This window comes from Danio rerio, chromosome 2 (assembly GCF_049306965.1).
Source record: "Danio rerio strain Tuebingen ecotype United States chromosome 2, GRCz12tu, whole genome shotgun sequence".
Classification (NCBI taxonomy): domain Eukaryota; kingdom Metazoa; phylum Chordata; class Actinopteri; order Cypriniformes; family Danionidae; genus Danio; species Danio rerio.
Genome location: NC_133177.1, coordinates 28,998,228 through 29,021,798, shown reverse-complemented (window position 1 = coordinate 29,021,798; position 23,571 = coordinate 28,998,228). Strand labels below are relative to the sequence as shown.

General features: G+C 34.7%; 1 protein-coding gene and 1 long non-coding RNA gene across 9 annotated transcripts in view; one reads left to right on the top strand and one right to left on the bottom strand.

The window, feature by feature from the left end:
- Positions 1-23,571, bottom strand: part of tnika (TRAF2 and NCK interacting kinase a) — a 159,439-nt gene that overhangs the window by 132,419 nt on the left and 3,449 nt on the right. For all 8 annotated transcript variants that reach the window (XM_005163387.5, XM_005163388.5, XM_005163390.5 and 5 more), the window contains 1 exon segment: positions 3,289-3,354. In XM_005163387.5, coding sequence (XP_005163444.1) covers positions 3,289-3,354 — 66 coding nt within the window.
- LOC141378217 (uncharacterized) lies at positions 7,772-10,709 on the top strand. The gene is made up of 3 exons (XR_012392169.1): positions 7,772-8,075; positions 9,722-9,867; positions 9,975-10,709. It is a non-coding gene; the product is annotated as an uncharacterized lncRNA (long non-coding RNA).

The window sequence follows — 23,571 nt, the reverse complement described above, 5'->3', positions numbered from 1 at the left end:
CCCTACCACATCTGTACACGTCACTGTATGTCATCGTAATCTCTTATCTCTCATCTCCTTATCTCTCATAAGAGTTTGATGAAGCAACTGCTGTAGTTACTTCAATTGTGTTATTTTTTTAGTATTTATCTTTACGAAATTACTGAAGGTAATGATATCATGTTGTCATGATATAATGTGGCAATAAGCTTGTAATTGCATTTACACCAGGGCCATATTCATCTAAACACACGAAAATACATTAGGGGGTTATTATCTGGGTTTTTTTAAACCATGACGGTAAAATACGAACGCCATTCGATTAAAACATAAGCTTGTTTGTTGTAAAAAAAATCATAATAATGACAAAAAAAAATCTAATTTGTACATCTCCTTCCATCTGCAGCAATTCTGCCGTTTTAGATGTTGTATTCTGGGAAATTTTTATACCCCTTGTTTTTGAGTGTGGTCCTGAAAAGTCTCTGTTTCAAGGGCTATCTTGCCCTTCCCCTTAGCCCTACAACTTAAAGCTAAATAGAATTGGGACACCCATACCCCTTCACGTGAATGTACAAAACTAGAGGTAGGGGTGAGTGGAAGGATTGAATTGGGATTTGGCCTAAGACACTGCGTGGTCTTCTAAGCTATTGCCTGATTCGTCAAGCCCTTCTCAAATGACCATTACTCAAAGGGTAGACTGCAAATAATGATGCCGGCAAAATAAGTGCATTCCATTCCCTCTCTCACTTGCCCTGAATTATTATGTCATTCTACCTTTCAATCCTTTACTTGATGTGCAAACGGGATTTTGCAGTTACCCCTATAAACATAAAGAGCTCAATGACCTTCACATCCACTAGGAATCGTCTATCACTTTTTACCAGCCAGGGTAAAATAATCCGCTCTGCCGTATGGATTCAGAGTAAAGGATATTAATGGCATCAACCACAGCGTTTGATCTCACTATAAACCTGACCTTATGTGAATCGGGTTGTTATCGTGAGGATTGATTTGGGGCAGACAAGTGCAACTGAAGGATAAGGTTAGAGGATGAAGTGTGCTTACAGTGCACTGACCCAAGTTCCACAGGTCACACCGGAGCAACTCAGACCCGCTTCCATATGTCCGAGACGTGAAGGGCAAACTAGAATGACAGAGCAGAGACCGACAAAGTAACTAAAAAGAAGCTGAGGGGAAGAGATTTACCTCCCCGTCTGAGCACAGATCGTCTCGCTCCACAAATCTGAAACGTGCGTGTCTGTGTCTGCAGCTTCAAGGCAAAAAGAGAGACGCGTGTACATCAGACACTCTCTTATCACATTCCACCCACTAAAGAACTTCTTTTAGGCTCTATCTGCTAACTCCGGCACGGTGCCAGCTCTCATCTCTTTCCCTTCACTGCGTCACCCTCCATCTCACGGCCACCCCTCTCGTCTCCTCCTCCACAGCATATGTCCTGGTTCCGCAGCGGGGAGCAGATTTGTGGCCACATGCTGGTCTGGTGGGCTGTGCAAGGACCTGATCTGACTGAACGGTTTAACACTCTATCTGAAGATGTCTGGCTTAGTTAAGGTCTAGTGTTTCTCCAAAATTCATCCTCACCCTGTTGGACTCTCATGGGACAAAAAAAAGAGATGTTAAGAAGAATGTTGATGCTGCTCTCTTCTAAGCCTATGGTGTCAATGTCTGTTCAATACAACAGAAAGTGCCTACAGTGTCAATTTCTTCTACCTTTTAAAACAATCACAAACTGAGATATTGGGGTCGCATGTCCTCTAGTAAGCCTTATACAGACCATATGCCCTGTTGTTTATTTAAAAAAATAGGCATCTTGTCAGTCCACTGCACTTACTTTTCCAAAATGGCATTGTCCACAATCACAATGGTTTGGAAAGAAATGTAGATTGATGAAATAAAATATCCATTAGTATTCACACAAGTAATAGTTAAAGTAAAAATTTAAGTTTTCTGTTTACTCACTTTCAAGTGACTCCAAATTTTTATGGAGTTTCTTTTTCAGTAGAACAGAATATAATAAATGTGAAGGAAGTTGAAAGCCTGTAACTAGGGCTGCACGAATAATCAAAAAAAAAAGATCTTTATTCGACCCCCCCACATGATCTTAATCCAGCATCTCTACGATTCAGCCAATTATATTTTCAATTTTAGGAGAGAAGCATAATAGCGGCCGCCATTGTTAATATATACATTGCTCAGCCTCCAAATGGAGTTAAAAGACTCACATAAAGTATTTATAAGTTTTAAGCAGCGACATTTTGTTAAAGTTTGTTTACTACAGAGAGGATGTTTATGCATTCCCGCAAATGACATCTACTTTAGTGAACAGAACCTGCATAGGCTGTGAATAACAGGTAATAAAGTTGTTATTAAGGTTCAGATTGTTGCACAGAATGATCGTCTGGGAGCCGCGCGGGAAGTATGATTTCAATGCATGAGTGATGGCAGCCCTGACATGAACTGCACCCAGTAGTGAAAGTGAAACTGAAATCACGCACATTATTTAAATAAACATATCCTATTTTTAAGTTATGATTATGACAAGCATTTGATATGCTTGTTTCTTTCATGGCAAGCACAAATGTTGTAAATGAGAATAAACGTTTAACAGCGTGTCAGCATAACTACTCTAGCCTATATAATGTTGTATGTAATGCAAGGGAGAATCTGATAATGACAAATTTTACCAGTGAAAAAAGTTGATCTAATAATATTGTCAGTGACAGATTTTATGCATACGTCTCAAACATAATAAATCAACTTGAGAATTATGAATAATAGTATGCTGATGTAATCAGTTTAATGTGCATAATTGACCAGGACTAAATTTAAAGTTTATTCAAGTCCACCTTTCCAAGTCTATACAAAATTTAGCAATTTAACAGTAGATCTTAATAATAATAATAATAATAATAATCATATTAACTTTTATTTTACCGTAATCGAGAGAAAATAATGATTTTTATTTTTAGTAAAAACAAAATAATGATTCTCATTTTAGCCAAAATTGTGCATTCTTACCTGTAACCATTGGCATCCACATACAAAAGTAGTCAGTGGTTACAGGTTTTCAGCATTCTTTGTATATCTTATTTTGTGTTTAACAGAAGAAAGAAGGGAGAGTAAATGATCACAGATTTTTCATTTTTTTAGAGAATAATCCCTTTAAACATGGACAAACAATCAGATATACAACACAAACGTGTCTATTTATTACTTCCAAAGCTCAAAATCTCAACCGTGGTGGAAAAAACTATGCAACGAAAAAGCAAAAGAATGCATGTTGCTTACCTTATACACCTGACCATACGTGCCATTGCCCACCAGCTCCACCAGCTCAAAAATTCCTGCAGGGTCCTAAAAGAAAAATAATTTATTGTTAGCAAAAGTACATACACAGACAACAATAATACTTTGACAGCATAAAAGTATTTGTGACATGTTGTGGCAGATCAATAATGTCCTGTTATGCTGTGTAGGAAGAGTTCAAATGAAGGAGCGTTGTTTCACAGGCCGAGCAAATAAATGTGCAATTTTAAAAAAGTAAATAAATAAAGTTTAATGACGAATCATTCACAGTAACCGCAGGAATATGCATCAAGGAAATAAACTGTGATTCCATGTTGACTTTAATAAACAGCACAGTGTTTCCAGCAGCATGCTAATTGCATCTCAGCTCACACAAACACAAATACCCCCGGTGTCTTCCATCACACAACTGTTGCTGTGTACCATCTCTCATGACCAGCACCCAACCAAGTGTGAGATTCAAATCCAACACTCCATCTAACACCTAAATAAAGAAACGTTAAATAAAAGAGTCGACACGGGGAGAAAGGACAGGCAATTTTGTGTGCGGCATTCAATCTGGCTTCACCCAAACGGCACCTGGCCGAGTTTGTGACCCTAAACATCAGAAGCTTTCGCACAATCACCAATCTCTGTCTGACAGAAAGCGGTTACAATAAAGAGAGTGATATCTTGGGAGATGACATTGCTCAAAAGGACAAAGACAGCATTGTGTGCATAGGTGTATGGATGTTTTTATATTTATTATGAAAACTCCAGTGGGAACTACTGACAGATGGTGAGATTTTAAACTCAGACAAGAATCAACCATCAGATAAGCATACATGAATGGAGTTCTACACAAGTGTGGCTCATTTTCATGACCGCACATGTCCTGCACTTAATGGCTAAGCAGCAAATGTTTTGGCCAATCCTAAACTAAGTGTATATTTTAAATAAAAATTTTAATAAATGGCTAAAATTCCACTTTACATTACAATATAACTTCCAGCTAAGACGTTAAAAGATTTTATTTTGACACTGAGGGACATTTCATATTTTAGTGACTTTATATAATTTAGTAAGGACCATTTACTTACAGTACTACAATGTTATGTTATACATGTGATACTGCGTTAGCATACTGAATTCATAAAAGTATAAAACAACTTGTGCAACAATTGTCAGAATATGCAGAAAATAAATAAACAAATAACTTGCATGGTTACATACATTCAAATAAAAAATTGAAATGCATCAGTTTAGCTGTGCCTTTACTGAATGAGCACTTGTACGTCCGACAGATTGCACTATTATGTTATTCTTTTCTTTTTTTACTCTTTTATAACACATTTTTATCTATTTTATAGTCATTTTAATTATTTGTATTATTTGTGTTTACTTGTTTCTTTTATTCTTGTTTATGTAAAGCACTTTAAATATATATAAATGTATAAATAAACTTGCCTTGCCATTAAGTGTAAATATATACACATCTAAAACACACTCTGACCTGAACCTTATTAAAATATCTAAAAGAATAAATATTCAAATTTGATTTTATTTAAAAATCTTTTTTTTTTTTTTTACTGACAAATAGATTGTGGTTTGACAGACAGTGTCAAAGTACAAGGATTTAAAGCAATTAATATTTGGGGGCTACACTATATCTTTTATAGAACTGAAAAGATTACTTGCTTTATAAACTATTGTTACACTGAATTTCACTTCAGCAGCTATCTTCAGTAAATACTGGTAAAAATGTATAATAATAATAATAATAATAATAATAATAATCTGTGGACATTATTTGCTATTTCTGCTGAGAATTTTGGAACTAATCTGTGAATTTATGCGGAATGATTTTAGGAGTATCATAACTAAAAACTTAATATATGAAATAATAAATGATACATTTTCAACTTTTATTTAATTTTACAATGCAAATCCAATTAGATCCATGTATTTGGTAAACAAATCAAATCTCTCATATAATATCTCTACTAGAAGGCAGAAAATATTACGTTACAAACTATATTGAAGATAAATCATATAAACATTTTAATATTACTATTATTATATCACAATAATATTAGTGCAATGAATTTAAAAACTGAAAAAATATACATTCACACATTTACACAATTAAATACTGACAATGACTGGTAAAGGCTGCTCTCTCTCTCTCTCTCTCCCTCTCTTTCTAAAGTTGCTTTATTGGCATGACATTTTTGTACAGTATTCTCAAAACATTTTAAATATGTTTAAAGCATATAGTGCTAACATTAATAAAATAAATAAAATATAATTGAATCAGTTAAATATACAGCAAATAAGAAATAGCAGAAAGAATGAAAACTGACAATATTGCAAAAAATTATAATAAATTACAAGAATAGAAAGTGTTAATTATTAAAATGAGGCAAATTTGTTGATTAACCATTTCTAATAGTGTACAAATATTTTGCAGCCAGTATAGATGTCATTTTGTTTTCTCCGAGTATGGTTAAGTTTATCTGAGTTGTTTAGTAAATAAGTAATCATTTAACGTTTCTCTCACGGATGTGCGCACGCAGTCAGCTGTGAAATGGTGATGCAAAAACGCATACAAATAACTGCAATTTTAAAAAGCCAAAGCAAAAGCTGAATCCTGGACATTTTAGAATATTCAGAAACTACAGCCGGATACATTTTGGTGCAAAAGGTGCATCTCTGTGGGTCTTCAGAGCATGTGAGATTGTCTGTGTGAGAGTTGACAGTTCTCGTGCACACAACAGTAGGAAACATGCAGAGCGAGAGAAGATTCTCCACTGATTAATCGATCGCGAACGTTTGGCTTTCTTGGGCGGATACAAAAAAAAAGTGCAAAAGGATGATACTAATAATAGTATTATTCATGCGTCACCACCAAATATACTTGGGCAGCTGTTAATATACCTGGGTGGCCCGCCCAAGTAAAGTCTATGTGTGGGAAGCACTGAACAATAATAGTGTAATAAAAAGAAAGATTTCAGTTTTGCTTTCATTGTTTTAATGCTTACAATTTAATGTGTCTTTGACCCACATAAATGGGCTATTATAGTAATTTGTGAAAAATATTACATATTTAAAATTTGCACATCAATGGTTGTCCATTGAAGGGGTTTCTTGTGATTTAAAACAGCTTAACTTGAACATTACACCATCATCTAGAGAACTGATGCTTAATACATGGTTATGGCAGTTTGGGGGGTGAGTAATATCTCATCCTTATGCTGATTGGCAAAATAAAATAAAAAAATTGCAATCTGCAGTGTGGTTCACACAAGCTGCCAACTGTAGACAGTTGACACAACAGTACTTGTGAAACTAAACGTTGAATTGATCGGGAATGCGTTCTGTCTGTTAGCCGAGGCTGTGAGGCCACTGGGAAACCAGTGTTATGACAGTCAATGAGATGTGAAAGAGAACGGTTGAGATTCAGATATTGTCCTTCATCAGCAGGTTACCAGTCTGCATTTTTCAACACCTAAACCCACAAAGACATTTACTTTCTTAGTAATTATCAGGAATACACAAACAAAACTAATTCTACAGAACTGCGTCTATAAAACATAATGATTGATGTCTACAGCAAGATAATCCTGTCTGTGTTGCTCTCTGGTGTGATGCCAAGCATTTTTTTCTCTCTCTCTCTTTCCTTTTCTCAGGCTAAGATCTAAAGAAAATAACTCCTCTATCGGTGGCTATTGGCATTATCCAAAATTAGCAGATGGGATGTTATCTTTTTAAAAGATGCACAACCTGTCTCTACAGAATTATATTAGTCATTCAAGCTGAAAAACCCTCAAGGTAAAAACTGGGTCTGTCGATTTTGAAAGACTGCTGGCTGTTCCCATAACATCAGAGGAAAACAACTGGGGTTTACGGCTGCTCCCAAACTCCATTTCACGCCAAGGTGATCTCAAAGCAGAGTGCTTAGTTAAAATAGCTTCAACAACCTTCATTGTCAATTCTAAAAGAAAGTGGGTCTGTCCAGTGGGTTCATGAGGCCATTTGCAGCAAAAGCTCTTAAGCAGATCTTAATCCCAAATTGCACCATATCATCAAAGGTGCTGGGGAGGTCAGAAGTGATCATGTGACACCGACTGCTGAGAAGCAGAAGACCAAGCAGGAGTGAGCATTGACCCCCTTCAAGATCTCAGACCCCCACATAACTTTCCTAAATCGCTCAGATCAAGCAGATTTACCCTTAATGCAGCAGTCTGTGGCAAACCAACTTTCTTTTCAATGTCATTGCCAGCATCTTTCGTAATATTCATGATGAAAATCAAGTTGCGTCATTTCTAAAATTGCCATTACCTACATAAGATGCTTAGGATTTAGGGATGTAACAATTCACCTTTAGTCGGTTGAAAATCAATTCAAATGTGTGACTATTCCAATCAGCAGAAATGTTGAATGAATCGTGATACATTTTTTTGAACAGAGGGGGCGCTGTGTTTACAGGTCCAAGCTTGCTTTACCTGCACATCAGCAGTGAGCAAGAGGTGGTGTTCCAAATACTGCAAAAAGACGTTTACTTACACTAACAGAACAACGAATATAATGCATACAGTGAAAAACTACTGTCACCGACATCTATAGGCAAAAAAAAAAATAAATTAGCCAAACCACACAGACTGGAAGATTTACAGTTCCTCTTGCTTGACGAGTACTACAGAGATCACACGGTGCATCAGTGTTTTCATAGCGAAAGTGTGAAGGTGTTTTTCAGACTGAAAAAGAAAGCAGTTCTGTTACAGAACCAGGTATTTAATTATTTTACCCTCTCCTTTTTTAAATGCATATTTTTATAATTTGCTTATTATTGTTGAATATTTCAAAATGTTTAAGATTATCTTTTCTTAAGTGTAGCACACTGATGCATGTTCTGATTAATTATGAAAATAATATTAATTATCCACCTTCATAATCATGTTCAATTCCTGTCTCTATTCTACTATACAATTAGTCATTTTATAATCAGTATTTTATGCCAGTGGCCAGTCTCTTGGAGCAGAGGGTCTATTGACCACCTCTGTACCCAGTCCCCAGTAAAAGTTTTTCATCAGCAGGGAACATTGTAAATGTGTAAAAACCTCAGCTTATGCCATGTTATTTTTTCCTTAAAAAAAAAAAAAAGTAAAATCCCAGTACAGTAACAGTTTTAGTTTGTTTATATTAATGAGTCTTCTTTAGTTTCTATTCTTCTTTTTTATAACAATTTAGATATGGCAGAAAATGTATTATTTTTTGCAGCATTTAAGAAAACAAATGAAAGGGCTCTTCACCTTAAATTGAATAATAAAAAACAAATAAAACAAATTAAAAACTAAATCGTGAATCATATCGAATCGTGAGTCAGGTGAATCGTTACATCCCTATTAGAATTTGTTATATTTAACTTTAGAACTAGACTAGCTTTAGACTTCTTGTTCCATTTTGTTGCCAGTTGGCACCTTTGAAAACTGAAAAAAGTTCCTCACAGTGATAGCCATATTACAGTCTAATTAAATAAATGTTAATGGACAGTGGACTTTGTGGTGATAAATACTTTAAATTCTCAAACTTTTTATGTAAATGGTTTTAAATGTTTAAAAGTTTTAAATCTGAAGCATGATATGAATATTGATTTTGATTAGCCAAGGATTTCTTTCAATAATGTTATGTAAAATTGATGCGACCAGAACTAATCAAAACGCAAACAAACAGATCAAAAATGCATTACCCTATAAATACATAATGTTTCTTAAGTCAAGAAAAGGCTGTACCTATTTAAACAACCAGTTCTTTATTTACCCTTGCACTGCAAAAAAAAAAAAAAGTTTGGCACTACATTCCAGACTGAGGTGAAGCACAGCAATGACATTTTACCAAAGGAAGTAAAAATGTTGTTTTTTGATGTCATTTGAATTTTTTTTATGTATTTTACTTTAAGAAGAGAAGTCAAAATGTCTCAACCTGGCCGATATCTTCTTTTGGATAGATTTGCACAGTATTCTAATATAACGAGGGAGCACGTTATCAAACCCTACTCAAATTACCATAGACAAAGTTTTTTGTCCAGACAGAAAAATACAACATATCATAATCATATTATTTAGCATTCATCTACAATCAATAAATAACTCCCAATAACTGGGAACATGTTTTCAAAGCTGATAAAAAAAATAATAATTCTACGAGCAACAAATAACAACAAAGATTGCAAACAAAGATCACATGACACCAAACAAATGTTGTTTTTACTAGGTTATTGCATATATAATACCTTGAAACATTTTACAGTAAGTCTTAAAGTTGTTCACTCCCAGAATGATTGTTTATCACTTATTTTTATAGTATATTTCCCCCCTAAAGTGGAAGTCAACTATTTGGATATCAAAACTTTTCTTCTTCTTTTGTGTTCATACAGGTTTGGAACAAGTGACGGGAGAATAAACAATGACAACTTCTATTCTGGAAATGAACTACTTTTTTAATGTAATTATTTTGATCAACTTTGGGGAACACACACATAAAAAAACTTCTTTCCATCACATATGAATAAAAAAGATCCAGGTGAACGCTGAAAAACACTTTCGTGATAAACTAATGTCCTTTCTGGCTTCATTCTACAGCTGGTGTCTTGCACGTTTCCCTTACTCAGCCTTTTCTTCTGTTCACAGAGGCCTCATGGCTCTTTTCCCCTCTCCTTCACCCCAGTCATCTCATGCTGGGTCCCTGTGCTTTGTCTGACAAGTTTGGCAGGACAGCCCCCTTTTCACCGACTGCATCAGCAGACGTGTCACTCACCGACATGTCTATGGAAATGTGTTTTGCTATTTATTTCTCCTCCTCCTCGATTCTTACGGAGGAAGTCTGCCCATTCCCGATGTATGCCTTTCTTTCTTGGTTCATTTGAACATAAGGGTCAGCGTGCAATCTGTCAGCCAGAGCGTGATGGACAGAGAGGAGTTAACAACCTTGCACATCACTCAGGTTTCTGTTGTTCAAGAAAACATGAGCAGAATACCGTGTTATGGTTCCCACCGTCAGGCTGACCTGCCTGACAGAAAACTAACATGGCAGCACTAGGCTGAGTGGAAGGGAAAGACGGGTTGTTTATTTATAGAGGCACAACACATACAGTTGATGCAACCCAAGAAAAAGCAGTGGCAAGCGCTAGTTAAATATTAGCCTATGCAAATGTATATACCTTTTCCATTATTAATTGCCTCTGCTGCACTTTTTATGTGAACAGCTGAGGTAAAGGAACAGTTTGTTCAAAAATTAAACCGGCATCACTTGCTGACCTTATGTGGTTCCAAATAATTTCTTAATTAAACATGACATTATATATAATATTTTTGATGCTTTAATGATGTGAAAGCTGACATTATTAAGTATGCCTCTTACCTTGCAAAAAAAAAAAAAAAAATTTACTCCTTTACAAAGCATATTAAAATGCATTACAAATTACAAGTTTTAAAAGCAAAAAAATACGTTGAAAGGGTGGTCAACAACCATGAATACAATAACAAATACGACAAGTTTTATTTGAAATTAATATTTCAAGTTAATATTAAAGATATAGTTCACCCATCACTGAAAATTCTGTCATTTACTCACCCTTGTACCAAAGCTTTTCGACTTATTTTTTTCTGTTAAGCACAACATATTCTATGTAGTCTACATTTATTAAACTAGCCTTAGCATTGAAAAACAAAAACACGAGCATTTCACACAGAGGCAGTCCATACTTGCATATTTGCCGGTGCACAAATACACTCTTTGTTTTTGTTTACTCCCTGTAGTTCTGAAAAGTGATGTGCATATTTTGCATATTATTTCTCAGACGCATCAAGGTAAGTGCTTAAAGGTGACTCTCACACACTCCCAGACATATAGCCTCACACTTTACTTTGTTGGTATAATCCATAAAACTCCATATAAAATCCATAAACTAAGCTTTTGTTCAAAGGCTTATCTAAAGGGTTAAGGGTGCCAATTGATGATCAACAGTGAAAATGTAAAATTTACCTCTTCCCAACAGGGAAAACCATCAACAATTAAAACGGCATGATTATATGGTGGCCTGGCTTTGAAATAAAAAAATATGGCTATAATGGAAGTCAATGAGGCAAATACAGCCACGAACAGTAAATTAGGGAGAAAAAAAATGAAATTTGTTACTAATTTTTCACACGTCCAAAACTGTGAAAATTTAAAAAATAATAATAATAATAATAAATAATAATAATAGATAAATAAATAAATAAATCCAGTCCACAACTACTTTTTATATTGAAAATGCATCCTTTTGTGTGTTTTTTCACCAAATCAGTGACATAATTTATGAATTTGTCAATTAAAAAGTTAAAGTCCTGTATTTTTTTAAAAAACATTTAGTAGTTTTGATCAGGACAGAAGTTGATTAACAGATTTATGCCAAACAAATGTAAAAAAAAATATTTATCTGACGCATTTTTACAGTTAAATTTAGTGGATGTTTTTATTCCGAACATAACAAAAGGTAGTAAATTTAAACAGTGCACAAAGGTTAATATATTAGATAGCAATTTGTTCTCTACAGCCTTCTTCAATACATCTTTTGTGAGAAGCTCAAAGGATTGGAACCACTTGAGGGTGAGCAAATTTTCATTTTTGGGTGAACTATCCCTTTTAGAGACATTTTAGATACAACATTTTGTTTGTTTCAATAGGCAAATAGCTGTAAATAAAGCCAGAGCAGAACATTAATCTCAGAGAAACTTTGGTGTTTGGTTTTGAAAAAAAAAGTAAATCCACTTTTGGATCAATCATAAATAAAACAAACAAAGAAAAAAGAAATGAAAAACCAACCATAAAGTGTGTTATTTAATGCTTTATGTTAATAAAAGGATAATTAAATGTCACAGAGCAATTGTGTCCATCATAAAGACAGATTAAACCACAATTTATAAAAATACATTATTATAAATATAGAAATATTTATAAAAAATAAAAATAAAAACTGAACTCTCTTAACTGTTTTGAGAGAATAAATGTTTAATGCAGGGACAAAAACCTGTGGTAAACAAATAAAATAATAAATTTGTGACTGATTATAAACAAGTTCTGAAAAGATGTTTTCCATTTAGGTTAACTAAACCTTTAAAAATGTAAAGTTTGTTACGCAACCTCTTATATAACATTGTGGTCATACCCCAACTTAATTACAGTGAAAGCTCATAATATTTTCTCCTTCAGGTAAGTAATAAACCTCCAACCGTCAACACAAACACGCAGAGCTGCCAAATATCCAGGAAACAAAGCAGTTTAATCTTATAAAAGTCTGTAGAACCACAAATTTGCAGGTTATTAATGATTCCAGTGTATATTAACTGATTAATGCACAACCCGCCCTCAGGTCCTTCTCAACTCATTTCTTGCTCCGAAACACCTGACGCACCACAAAACAATGCTGTTTATGGAGCAGGAGGTGATCTAAGTCAGCTTTCAGCCTCCACGAGCCAACTAAAAGGCAAATGCAGAAGATGGTTCAGCAATACATGGCACTGCTGATCAATACAATCACAATAACACAAACCTTTGGCTCCTAAATCCCATCTTAGCCACCAAAGCTTGCTCCTAATCAAGGAAGGCAGGCATCTTTTTGTGCAAACATCCAAATCTGTCAATCACAATGAACACAAGCAGAGAAATACTGGACAGCTGCCTCATGCCAACAGACCAGATCAACACTTTACAACATTAGTAAAAAAGGTTTTCTTTCTAATCAAACTAAGGATGAGACTACAATGTGCAAAACACTTCATAAAACTTTGCTAATTTGCTAATGACAGCGCAGTAGTCAAGAGACCGTCATACTTTCATTCAAAACTGACTCATGAGAGGTTATGCTTCACAGTGTCAGTTAGTCTCAGTTACTAATTACTTAAACCCATGAGACAAAGTGTGTAAACATGTACGTTTCTGGAATATATGTGACATATTTTTCTGGCTATGAGACATCCAAAACATGCAGTGTTGGTTGTCCTCCAGGAGCATGGTTGAGAACACTGGTGCAAATGAACAGGTAAAACACGAAGTTTCTAATTTTTGGCTGCAAACCTTTCCATGTAAATGACCTATGAGACAGCTCTTAATTCCAGGCATAAATAGATATGGCCCTCACTAAAACACTTTTAAAAAAGGAAAGACCAGCATCTAAAAGAAACTAAAAAGTCCACATTTGCAAATTTCAGCTTACAGACAGGAAATGGGTCAGCGGACGTCTGCTGGAGGGCAGAGCGACGGAGAGATGGAGGATGGGAAGGGAGATTCAGGACAGCCAGCACTGCAGGGCACAGGCTAACTGCGAACACACAACACGAAAAGCCACAAGCACTTTCAGCACAACCAAATCCAAGGCAAAGGGTGAGACTGCTTTCCGCACCCCTCAGATTAAGTGTCTCCATGTGGCTTTGCTAGAACCGGCAATTCAGCCTGTCATCAGCAACTATGCATGTTCTTTTCTTGGCGAAACCACATATATAAAAATAATGTTATACAAAAGCTCCTCAGGCTAAATGGCATCGAATGGAATGCAGCCCAAGTGCCAGGGTGTGACAGCAAGTGACTAACACATGTATAATTCACCCACAATACAGCAGAGGTGCTTAAAATCCAAAACACATGCACACCCAGACCCCCGCTGAGTCCTGTGTCACTGCTGCTCTTTAAGGAGAGCAGGTAAAGTATGATCACTTTTGAATATGCGGAGCGAAGCATACGGAAGTTAGGTGAGGGGGAAGCAGACGGCGTACCACATGGCCCTCACAGCACCAAGCCCAGCACTGCTACTCCTCCAGACCACCGAGCTGCTGAATAAAAGGAAAGCACACACACACAGACTCAAACCGAGAGGACGTGTGAATGAAAGCAGGATCTTAAGGCTTAACTCCAAGTCATAAAAAAAAAAAAAGTATTGCATCTCCATTCATGCTGCTGCATCATGAATGGGTCTGTGGAGTACAAAAAGTGTCCATTATGAAAATATTTTAAGTAAAAGCAGATGATAAGTTGATTTAAATGCATTTGTTGGTTTGATATGGTTTCAAAAATGTATTTGATGATTTTTTTAAACGTTCTTTTTACACTTTAAGAAAAATCTAAAATATTTGGAGTAGTATAATTTGTTTTAAATAATAAATTTTTTAGAAATGTAAGTTCATAAATATCATTGCATCCTATGACAATGAAATCCTAAAATAATGGAAATATATAAATCACAAAAATGGAGGGAATTCAGTTGGAAGAGTTTAATAAGATTGTTTAAATCACACCTTCCCAGAAATCATATCAAGCTGGAAATTTGTCTATATGCTGGAGAAAATTCGGAAATCAAAATAGCTTGTAAAAAATACTGGAAAGTCGATTATAAATTCATTAACAGAGTTTATCTTACACTCTTGCGTCTGAAAAAGATCTATAGAAACTTCTCTGATCTTTGTTTTAACTGCAAAAAAGGCAAAGGAACGTTCCTTCACCTGTTTCTGGTATTGTGACAAAATCATCTCTTTTTGGAAGAAAATACATAATTTTCTACAAGGACTCTTTGAGATAAAATTCAGTGTTTCTCTATATAGTATTTGTTGTATGGTGAAGTTTAGAATGTGTTGGACCCCCACACCAAACATTTGTTTTTAATTTTGGTCTATCTGGCAAAGAAATGTATACTTTTATTGTGGTCATCTCTTCAGGTGCCTTGCTTTAAAATGTGGTTTTCTCAAGTATGTGCGTTATTTCCACGCGAGGATCATCTCACCTATTAAATACATCCAAAGTCAGACTTCTGGCAGCTATGGACACCTTTCTGGCATTATGTCAATAATTTCTTTCTATGGTATATACTTTTTGCTCCTAGTTTGACTGTATTACCATGTTTACTTGTTTGTATATTTCCCACTTTTATTATTTTTTTACTTTCCCACTGTATGACCGAGACTGTATCTGAATGTGCTGATGCATCAAAAAAACCGACGACTAATAAAAAAAATAAAAAAAAATACTGGAAAGAAATGCACAATGCCTTACACAATATCTTTGTATCTGTGATGCCCTTTGATTGTAAAATTCTATTTTTTTGGACATAGACCGAAGGAATAGTTAACACAGGATACGCATCTAATAAATATCTTGTTGGTGGCTGTCAAAAAGAGCATTACCAAAAAATGGTTGTCACAAAAAAAATGCATGGATGGAAATTAAAAAGGAATAATTTAAACAATAATTATGATTTAAGGTGATGCAGTGGTGCAGTCGGTAGTGGTGTCGCCTCACAGCAAGAAGGGCGCTGGTTTGAGCCTCGGCTGGCGTGTCTGTGTGGAGTTTGCATGTTCTTCCTGCGTTCGCGTGGGTTTCCTCCGGGTGCTCTGGTTTCCCCCAGAGTCCAAAGATATACGATACAGGTGAATTTGAGTAAGCTAAATTGTCCAGAGCGTATGAATGTATATGGTTGTTTCCCAGCGATGGGTTGCAGCTGGAAGGGCATCCGCTACGTAAAAACATATGCTGGATAAGTTGGCGGTTCATTCCGCTGTGGCGACCCCAGATTAATAAAGGGACTAAGCAGAAAAGAAAATGAATGAATGAATGAATTTATAATTTATACAATTTAGCAAATTATCGCATTTGTAAATCAGAAAATGGAACAATTTATTTCATTCTCCATAGTGAAAAATTGACTAATTATACAAAATCCAATAAAGCTAAACTTTTCGGTTAACCTTACATCAGAATGATCACTCCCTACATGTACATAGTTTTATTCATTTAAATGGTTCCGAGTGCAAGTTCAACGCCAATTGGCGTCTTTCAAAAATTACTTCAAAAGCCGAATGTAATTGTAAGTGGCCAAAATTATGCTAATGCAGTCAGGTTTTGCTTGTATTCTACTGATGTTGTTTTCATTTTTTTGTCTTTGTTTATATGTACTTAATTTTAAAGCACTATGTTTGTACTGTGTCTATGCTGTGTTGTTAGTTATGTTGATTAGTGAGCATATCTTTTTTTTTGACTATTTAAATAAATAAATGGGGGGGGGGCACATGAGCAATTTTTTATTAAATATTATCTTTATAAAAAATTTTTTTGTAGTTTTAATTTTTTTAATTTATTCACATTATTTTCGTTTTGTCATGTTGATCGCACTATGCGAGTTTCGAATATTTAGTATATATAGAATATTTATTGAAATGCAGCTTTTTTTCTTTATCAAGACATTAAATGTATGATGTCTTGTATGATCGTCATTGGCTCCCGGTTGCATACCAGATTAAATTCAAAATTCTCCTCCTTGCATTTAGATCCTTAAATAACCTTGCACCCACCTATCTCTGCAACATGCTTGTCCCCCACACCCCAACTCGTTCTTTACGGTCTGCTGACTCTGGCCTTCTTGCTGTCCCTCGGTATCGCCTCTCTTCAATGGGGGGCAGATCATTTAGTGTTATTGCACCCAAACTCTGGAACTCTCTACCAAACTCACTCCGCTCTGCTAATAATATCTCTGAATTCAAATCCTTACTTAAGACTCACTTATTTTCTGAATGCTTTGCATCTGATCTACCAAACTGACCACTTAATCTGATCCACCACTATCCTGCTCTCTTAGGTCTTGTTTGTGTTATTCAAGTTTGTTATATTTGACCTCATGTATGTTTGTTTATCTTTTTGTTGCATTCCTTGTAAAGTGTCCTTGAGCTCTGGAAAGGCGCTATATAAATAAAAATTATTATTATTATTTTTATAAACCACTTGATAGTTTCCCTTCACCCATCGTTTGCATGTATGAATTGCATTCTATATATATATATATATATATATATATATATATATATATATATATATATATATATATATATATATATATATATATATATATATATATTTATACATATATATATATATATATATATATATATATATATATATATATATATATATATATATATATATATATCCGAATAGAAATACATTAACATCCCAACACTCTTTAAAAGTCTTAACATACCTTTCATAACAGCCTAACTCAAAAGCTCAACTCAAAGCCAAAGCAAAAACTCCAGCAAGACACTGCTTCATTAATACCAGTAAACAAAGGTCATTTCAAGCACCTAAATCAAAACCAACTTTAATAACACGGTCGCTGCGGAGCTCAAGACCCTTCAACAAATCCAAGATCCTCGCAACTCATGTTTGGAGCTAAAAATGGCCAGAGAACAAACAAAAAGGGCATGGATCTCATTTCAAGGTTTGTGGTCAGAGCACAGAAGCTCATTTTCAGATGTCGTCCCTCAAGACTAGGTGAGGCTGACCAGGTGACGCCAAACATCGCTCGCCTTTCGTGTATGTGGGCCACAGACCCAGGCTTCTGTGCCAGAGAGGGAGTTTATGAATGGTCCATCTGAGCATGTGCTGCACTGAAATGTTTCCCCACTACTGCACATGTCAGCGCTCTGCTTCTGGGTGACCTATTTCCCTTCTCGCTCAAACACAACATGCACAGCGAGAAAGCATGCTCAAAAGGCTGGGTTTAAATGAAGAGGAGCTTAAAAGCAAAAGGCTTGCAGCACAGGTGCATGGATAACATTTTTTGAATAAACACCTGGTGAGGGTTTGAACACCTATACAGCAAAAATAAATTGTATAAGTGTTTGAATGGCTGAGTTCTCAAGTGCAAACCAATGAGCTTATTCTGATAAAGCATTAGTTGTTTTAAAAAAAAAAAACAATGAGAATTTCCCCATTAATAGAAATCATAAATCAAGGAGTGAGACAAACATAGTTTAGCCAAAAATGGAAATTCTGTCATCATTTACGTATCCTTAAGTTGTTTCAAACTCTTAGGAGTTTCTTCTGTTAAACATGAAATGTGGTCTAAATAGTAACCATTAACTTCCAATGTATTTGTTTTTCATACAATGGAAGTCAAAGGTGACAGGTTTTCAGCCTTCTTCAAAACATCTTCTTTTGTGTTCAACAGAAGAAACTCAAAGGTTTTAGTAGTAAATAGCGAGTACATTGCCTATGCCTTTAATATTGCTCTTTGTGACTGTAAATAACCTACCAGTTTACAAAGTGCCAGTTTGCAAAGGTGTGAACCAAATGGTCTACAGAAATGGATCAATGTGTACCAAAGGTTTAGAATTGTGTTCCTCAGGACTGTCTTATAATCTTTGTTTTTTAACTGTTATAAAGAACTTTCCTAAAGAGAGACAATTTGTTTAAGATTCTTTAAAAGTGCAAACTAAAAAGCATCAACATCACTCCTGAAGAACTGTTACACTACCTTCAACATACTCTTCTCCCCACACAAACACTAGTCATCTTAATTAGTTTACATACTGTATTAGAGCCATCTAATATATTGACAAGCCACGCAAAGACAGTTAAGCAAAATACACCATGCATAAGTCCATGCCAAAGAGAGTTTTGCTTATACAAAAGAACACTAAGAAAAATCAAAATGTAACTTGATGCTGTGCATCGTGGAATCATGGGAATTGTTGCATTCGTATTTCGTAGCATGGGGAAAAAGAAAGGGACTTACGTTCGTGGGTTAGGTTTATTAATTTCTGTGACTTTTTCTCTTTAGAAACCCAGTTTTCCTTATATATATATATATATATATATATATATATATATATATATATATATATATATATATATATATATATATATATATATATTTAAAACATTTAACTCACTAATCTAACACTTCATTTGTTCATTTTAAAAACATATATATTTAAAAAAGTTTAAGCTTATTTTTAATTTAAGTCAGTTTTAATTTGACCTCCTAAACCTCACTTAAACAAAAGCTTTTACATTATATATAGTTTTAGCATCGATATCGCAATGTGATCATTCGCAAAAGTCACATCACAAGTATACACAATATTGAGTCTGGATTAAAATGTAACATTTTACAATTGTTTTTTGAGACCTGAGACCATGTGAGGGTTTTAAAATCATTCAGGCCTAAGAAATTGTACCATCTGTAACTTTGTCAAATAATACCGATTGAATAGTTTACAAAACGAAAACTTGACATTTGATCCTTCTATTACTGTATACCTGAATAAAGTTGGAAAACAATCAAACGCAGTCTCTTTTTCTTTATTGAATTTATCTACTCTTGTAGATAATGTTCCTTGTATTTTATGCATACATACTCTCCTACAGAATTATCCCAATCTATTCTTAAATACCAATTCTTTCAAATTTCTTCCAAAGAGTTATTTAACTCATCTAGTGAAATTGTATTCATATCGCAATATATAAATCGCGGAATAAAATCTCATATCGCAATGTTAGATTTTTCTAATATCGTGCAGCCCTACTGCTCTCAAATATTCAATTTTTGCTTTAAATGTTATAAAAGGAGGCCTATTTTGCAAAAAAACACTTTGATAAGGAATTAAAGCACAGTTGTGTTGCAGCAAAGTGTGAATATAGCCAGCTTCCTATGATGCAAGTTAATTCTGTTTTCATTTTTAGAATCACACTAGATAAAAACAGTCTGCAGAAACACTGTGATTGACATTCTCCCTCTGTGTATGCCACTAGAGAGGAAAAGCCCCACCATTAAGTAGTGACTATCTCTCCCTCATAGCATTAACAGCCCTGAGTGAGAAGCAACCGTCCGCCATTAGAGTTTTCACACCATACCTGCTGAAGATAGTCATTGACTAAGAGGCATAAATGTTGAGTTTTTTGACACACAAATGAACAGTGTAGTCTCCATAGGCTACCTTCTTTTGAGTCTTTTCTTTGACATAATTTTTTTTTTTTTTTTTTACAGTCAATGTTAGTCCTGTTTTGAATCAGCCACTATGCTCATGCATAGGCGTTTGTAGCTACGCCTCTTTTTTATAAAAAGGGCTTGGAACACAATCTCACTGGAGCTTAAAGTGACAGTCACCAAAAGGACACAATTGGATCAAAAAAAAAGATTTCAAAGCTTTATAAAAAAATTTATTTGGTCGATATTTTGACCTGAAATTTACATTTACACTGTAGGGATATCAGAGACTTATTTTACATCTTGTAAAAAGAGGCATAGTAGGCTACCTTTAAAATATTCTAACCCCAAGACTCCAAAACAAATTTTCTGAACATGTAAACAAGCTTTACGTGATATTTTAAAACTCCTTTCAGCCACAGGATGGTGTGAACAGCTAGATCATGTTGCCTCGATGAAGGGCAGAGATCAGGGCTAGTATAAAACAGAGATTAACACTTATGCAAATCCCATTCAAAATATGAGTGACATCTGGGGCGCCATGTGATCTGTTGTGCTCCAGCATGTACATGCAAACAGACGCATGTGTGAGAAGGCAGGGAAGGTGAAGCTAATGCACCAGACACAATGGATGGCCAAATCAAAAGCACTCAAAAGGCTATCTGCAGTAATCTTTCCATCCCACGCGCTACTTAGCCTCGCGAGCGGAGAAAGGAGAGCACTTCACATGTATCCCTTTAGCCCATTAGATTCTACAGCACACAGGCTAATTGGTTTATGGCTGCTGTGAAACTTTGCCTCGCCATATGGGCATCCTTAAACTGCCCGTCCAGTTGCATCTAGTCTAATTTGCTCATCACACAAACTCATCATGAAACGCATACGTATTTTCACACTTACATGTGCTTTTATTAGATGCGTTTATCCAATATGACTTATTAAATATGACTTCTGGCATCCTGGGTTAAAACAAATAAGTTATATTTTACAATGTTTGCTTCATCTTATTCTTTAAAAAAATGCAAAACAATCTAACACATGCTCTCCGATTACTTTCCTTAAAAGTATTTAGTTACTTTTTTATTGTAACATTGCTTTTTTGCCAACATTTATCCCTGATAGCCAAACACTATAAATTATGGGTTGTTTTGAGCTAGTTTTAAGTGTAATAACATTAGGTAATCGCTTTTATGTAAAAATGTAACCCAACAGTTGGGTTTATCCATGTTTGACCCACAATTGGAATAGAACAACAAGTGTACTTTACAGTGCACACATTTTAACACTTAAAATGTATGCATTTAGCTTATAGGATTATCTGATGTCACTTACAGGGCATTTACTGTATGTCTATATATGATCCTGGCATGTGAGCCAAACCCATGAAGTAGGCCATCCTGGCGCCATGCATTACCAATTGAACTACAGGACAACGCACATACACATTCACACTAATTAGACAGACTGACACAGTTTTGATAATCCGAGGAGCGATGCATAAAAAACCGAGCCTTGTTAGGAAGTAACCCAGTTTATCCACTCAGAAGTCGCAGGAAAACATGCTGTGAGTAATTTGGTGGCATTAGAAGGATTTGAGCATTTATCAAGCCACGCATATGGCACACTGTTTCCCGGTTGGACACGGATAGATCCTGCAACAGTGCACAGCAAGTTCAATTTTGTTTTCATTGAGCAAACAGTGACAGAGGTACTGATATACTGTGGGTAGCTGATGTGCTTCTTGTTTTGTTTGTGTTGAGGCATGGGGGGAGTGTGGTGTATCAATGACACTTGAACAATGACACCCAAAAATGCAACACATGTATGCAATAAACAAAAATGCTGTAATTTGTTTTGATAATTATGAAGAAATGGCAAGTGTACTTATTTAATCAAATGTTACATTTTGAAGTACACTGACAGAAAAAGCATTTTCTCATAGAAGAAATTGTAATAATGTGTTATTTACTAAATATATTAGTAAAACATACTTATAAAAATGTACAGTGTGTAATTCCTCATATGTGACGTCTTTGTTTTTAATTCTTGGATTAAAAGAAAAGAATTTGTAGGAGATAATTGTGTGTACATTTAGTCAAAACATTTCCAGATGGTATAACAGTCAAAAATAATCATAAAGAAAATGTTAATATTTGAAAAATCCCATTAACAACATGTGGGCAGCCATTTTGTGGTCATGTGACAAGAATATTTAAGTATTTTTATCAAAAAGTTAAGTTCTACTCAGGTCAAATATCTAAAGCTTTCCTAATAAACAATGTCAAATTGATCAATACAATATCAAAATAAACATTTTTGAGGGACAATAATGTGTGTTTGTATACACTGCATGTATGTAAAGTACAGAAACATCAATTTCTTATGTTTATATGTGGGTCAGTGACAAAACAGGTTTGGCAAGATGGGAAATTTAAAAATCTTTTACAAAGTTGATTTAAAAGCATCCGTCAGATATTTTAAAATGTACAGATTGTATTCATGTTGATTTTATGTAATTAAAAATAACATTTACACCATTTTTTACAAACATTAGGACTGAATGCAACTGAAAATGTCAAATGGTGTAACTGCCAAAAATTGTGAAATATTAAATAATTTACTTCTCCTAGATGATATGCAAGTGTACACACTGAAATAAATACTTCATTTTAAAATACTACAATAACATTTATTTTATTCACATTATCTCTAAATGTACATTTTAATGAGTTTTTGCAATATTCGGCCGGACACATGCTAAAAACACATCTGATTTCTAAATAATCTTTGACAAATTATGTAAAAAATGTTAAAAACTATTTTATTACACTAAACTGGGTGTTTTAATTTTAATTTCACATTATTTCCATGTACATAATTATATTTTTATGTAAAATACTGGTTACACCAATTGACAAAAACCAGTTACACCACCTGACAGTGTTGCTTCTACAGCCAAAGATTTTGAAATTGACAATTAAAATCAATTCAAATTAAGAATGATAGTCAACAATTTCAGCTGAAGTGATTTAATTTGTTTTAAATGTTAACCAAAATGTCTGGCAACAAGAAATCATCATGGCGCATGAACGGTGTATCCATGTCTCATATTGTAATGACAGTTGAGGAACAATATCTGAGGGGGGTGGGATTGTCATTGACAAATGTGTTTAGAACAATGAAACCAAGTTGCTGAACTTTAATACACCAAGTAATAACATCCTTTACATTAAATGTGTGGCCCTCATCAGTAGAATATTAACAAACTAAAGAAACATGTTTAACATTTAACACCTTTTCCATCACTGTTTCTTTTCAGTTGGCTTAAGTAAAATAAAAATAAGTAGATGATATTAGAAAAAAAAAAAACACTATTTTACTTCTAAGCTATTTAGAAACAATTTGCCAAACACTGTACGTAAAACACTAGTACGCAAGAACTGCTGCTTACTCGTTGTTGCCTTGGTGCTGGGATTAAAGGCCAATTTTTGCAA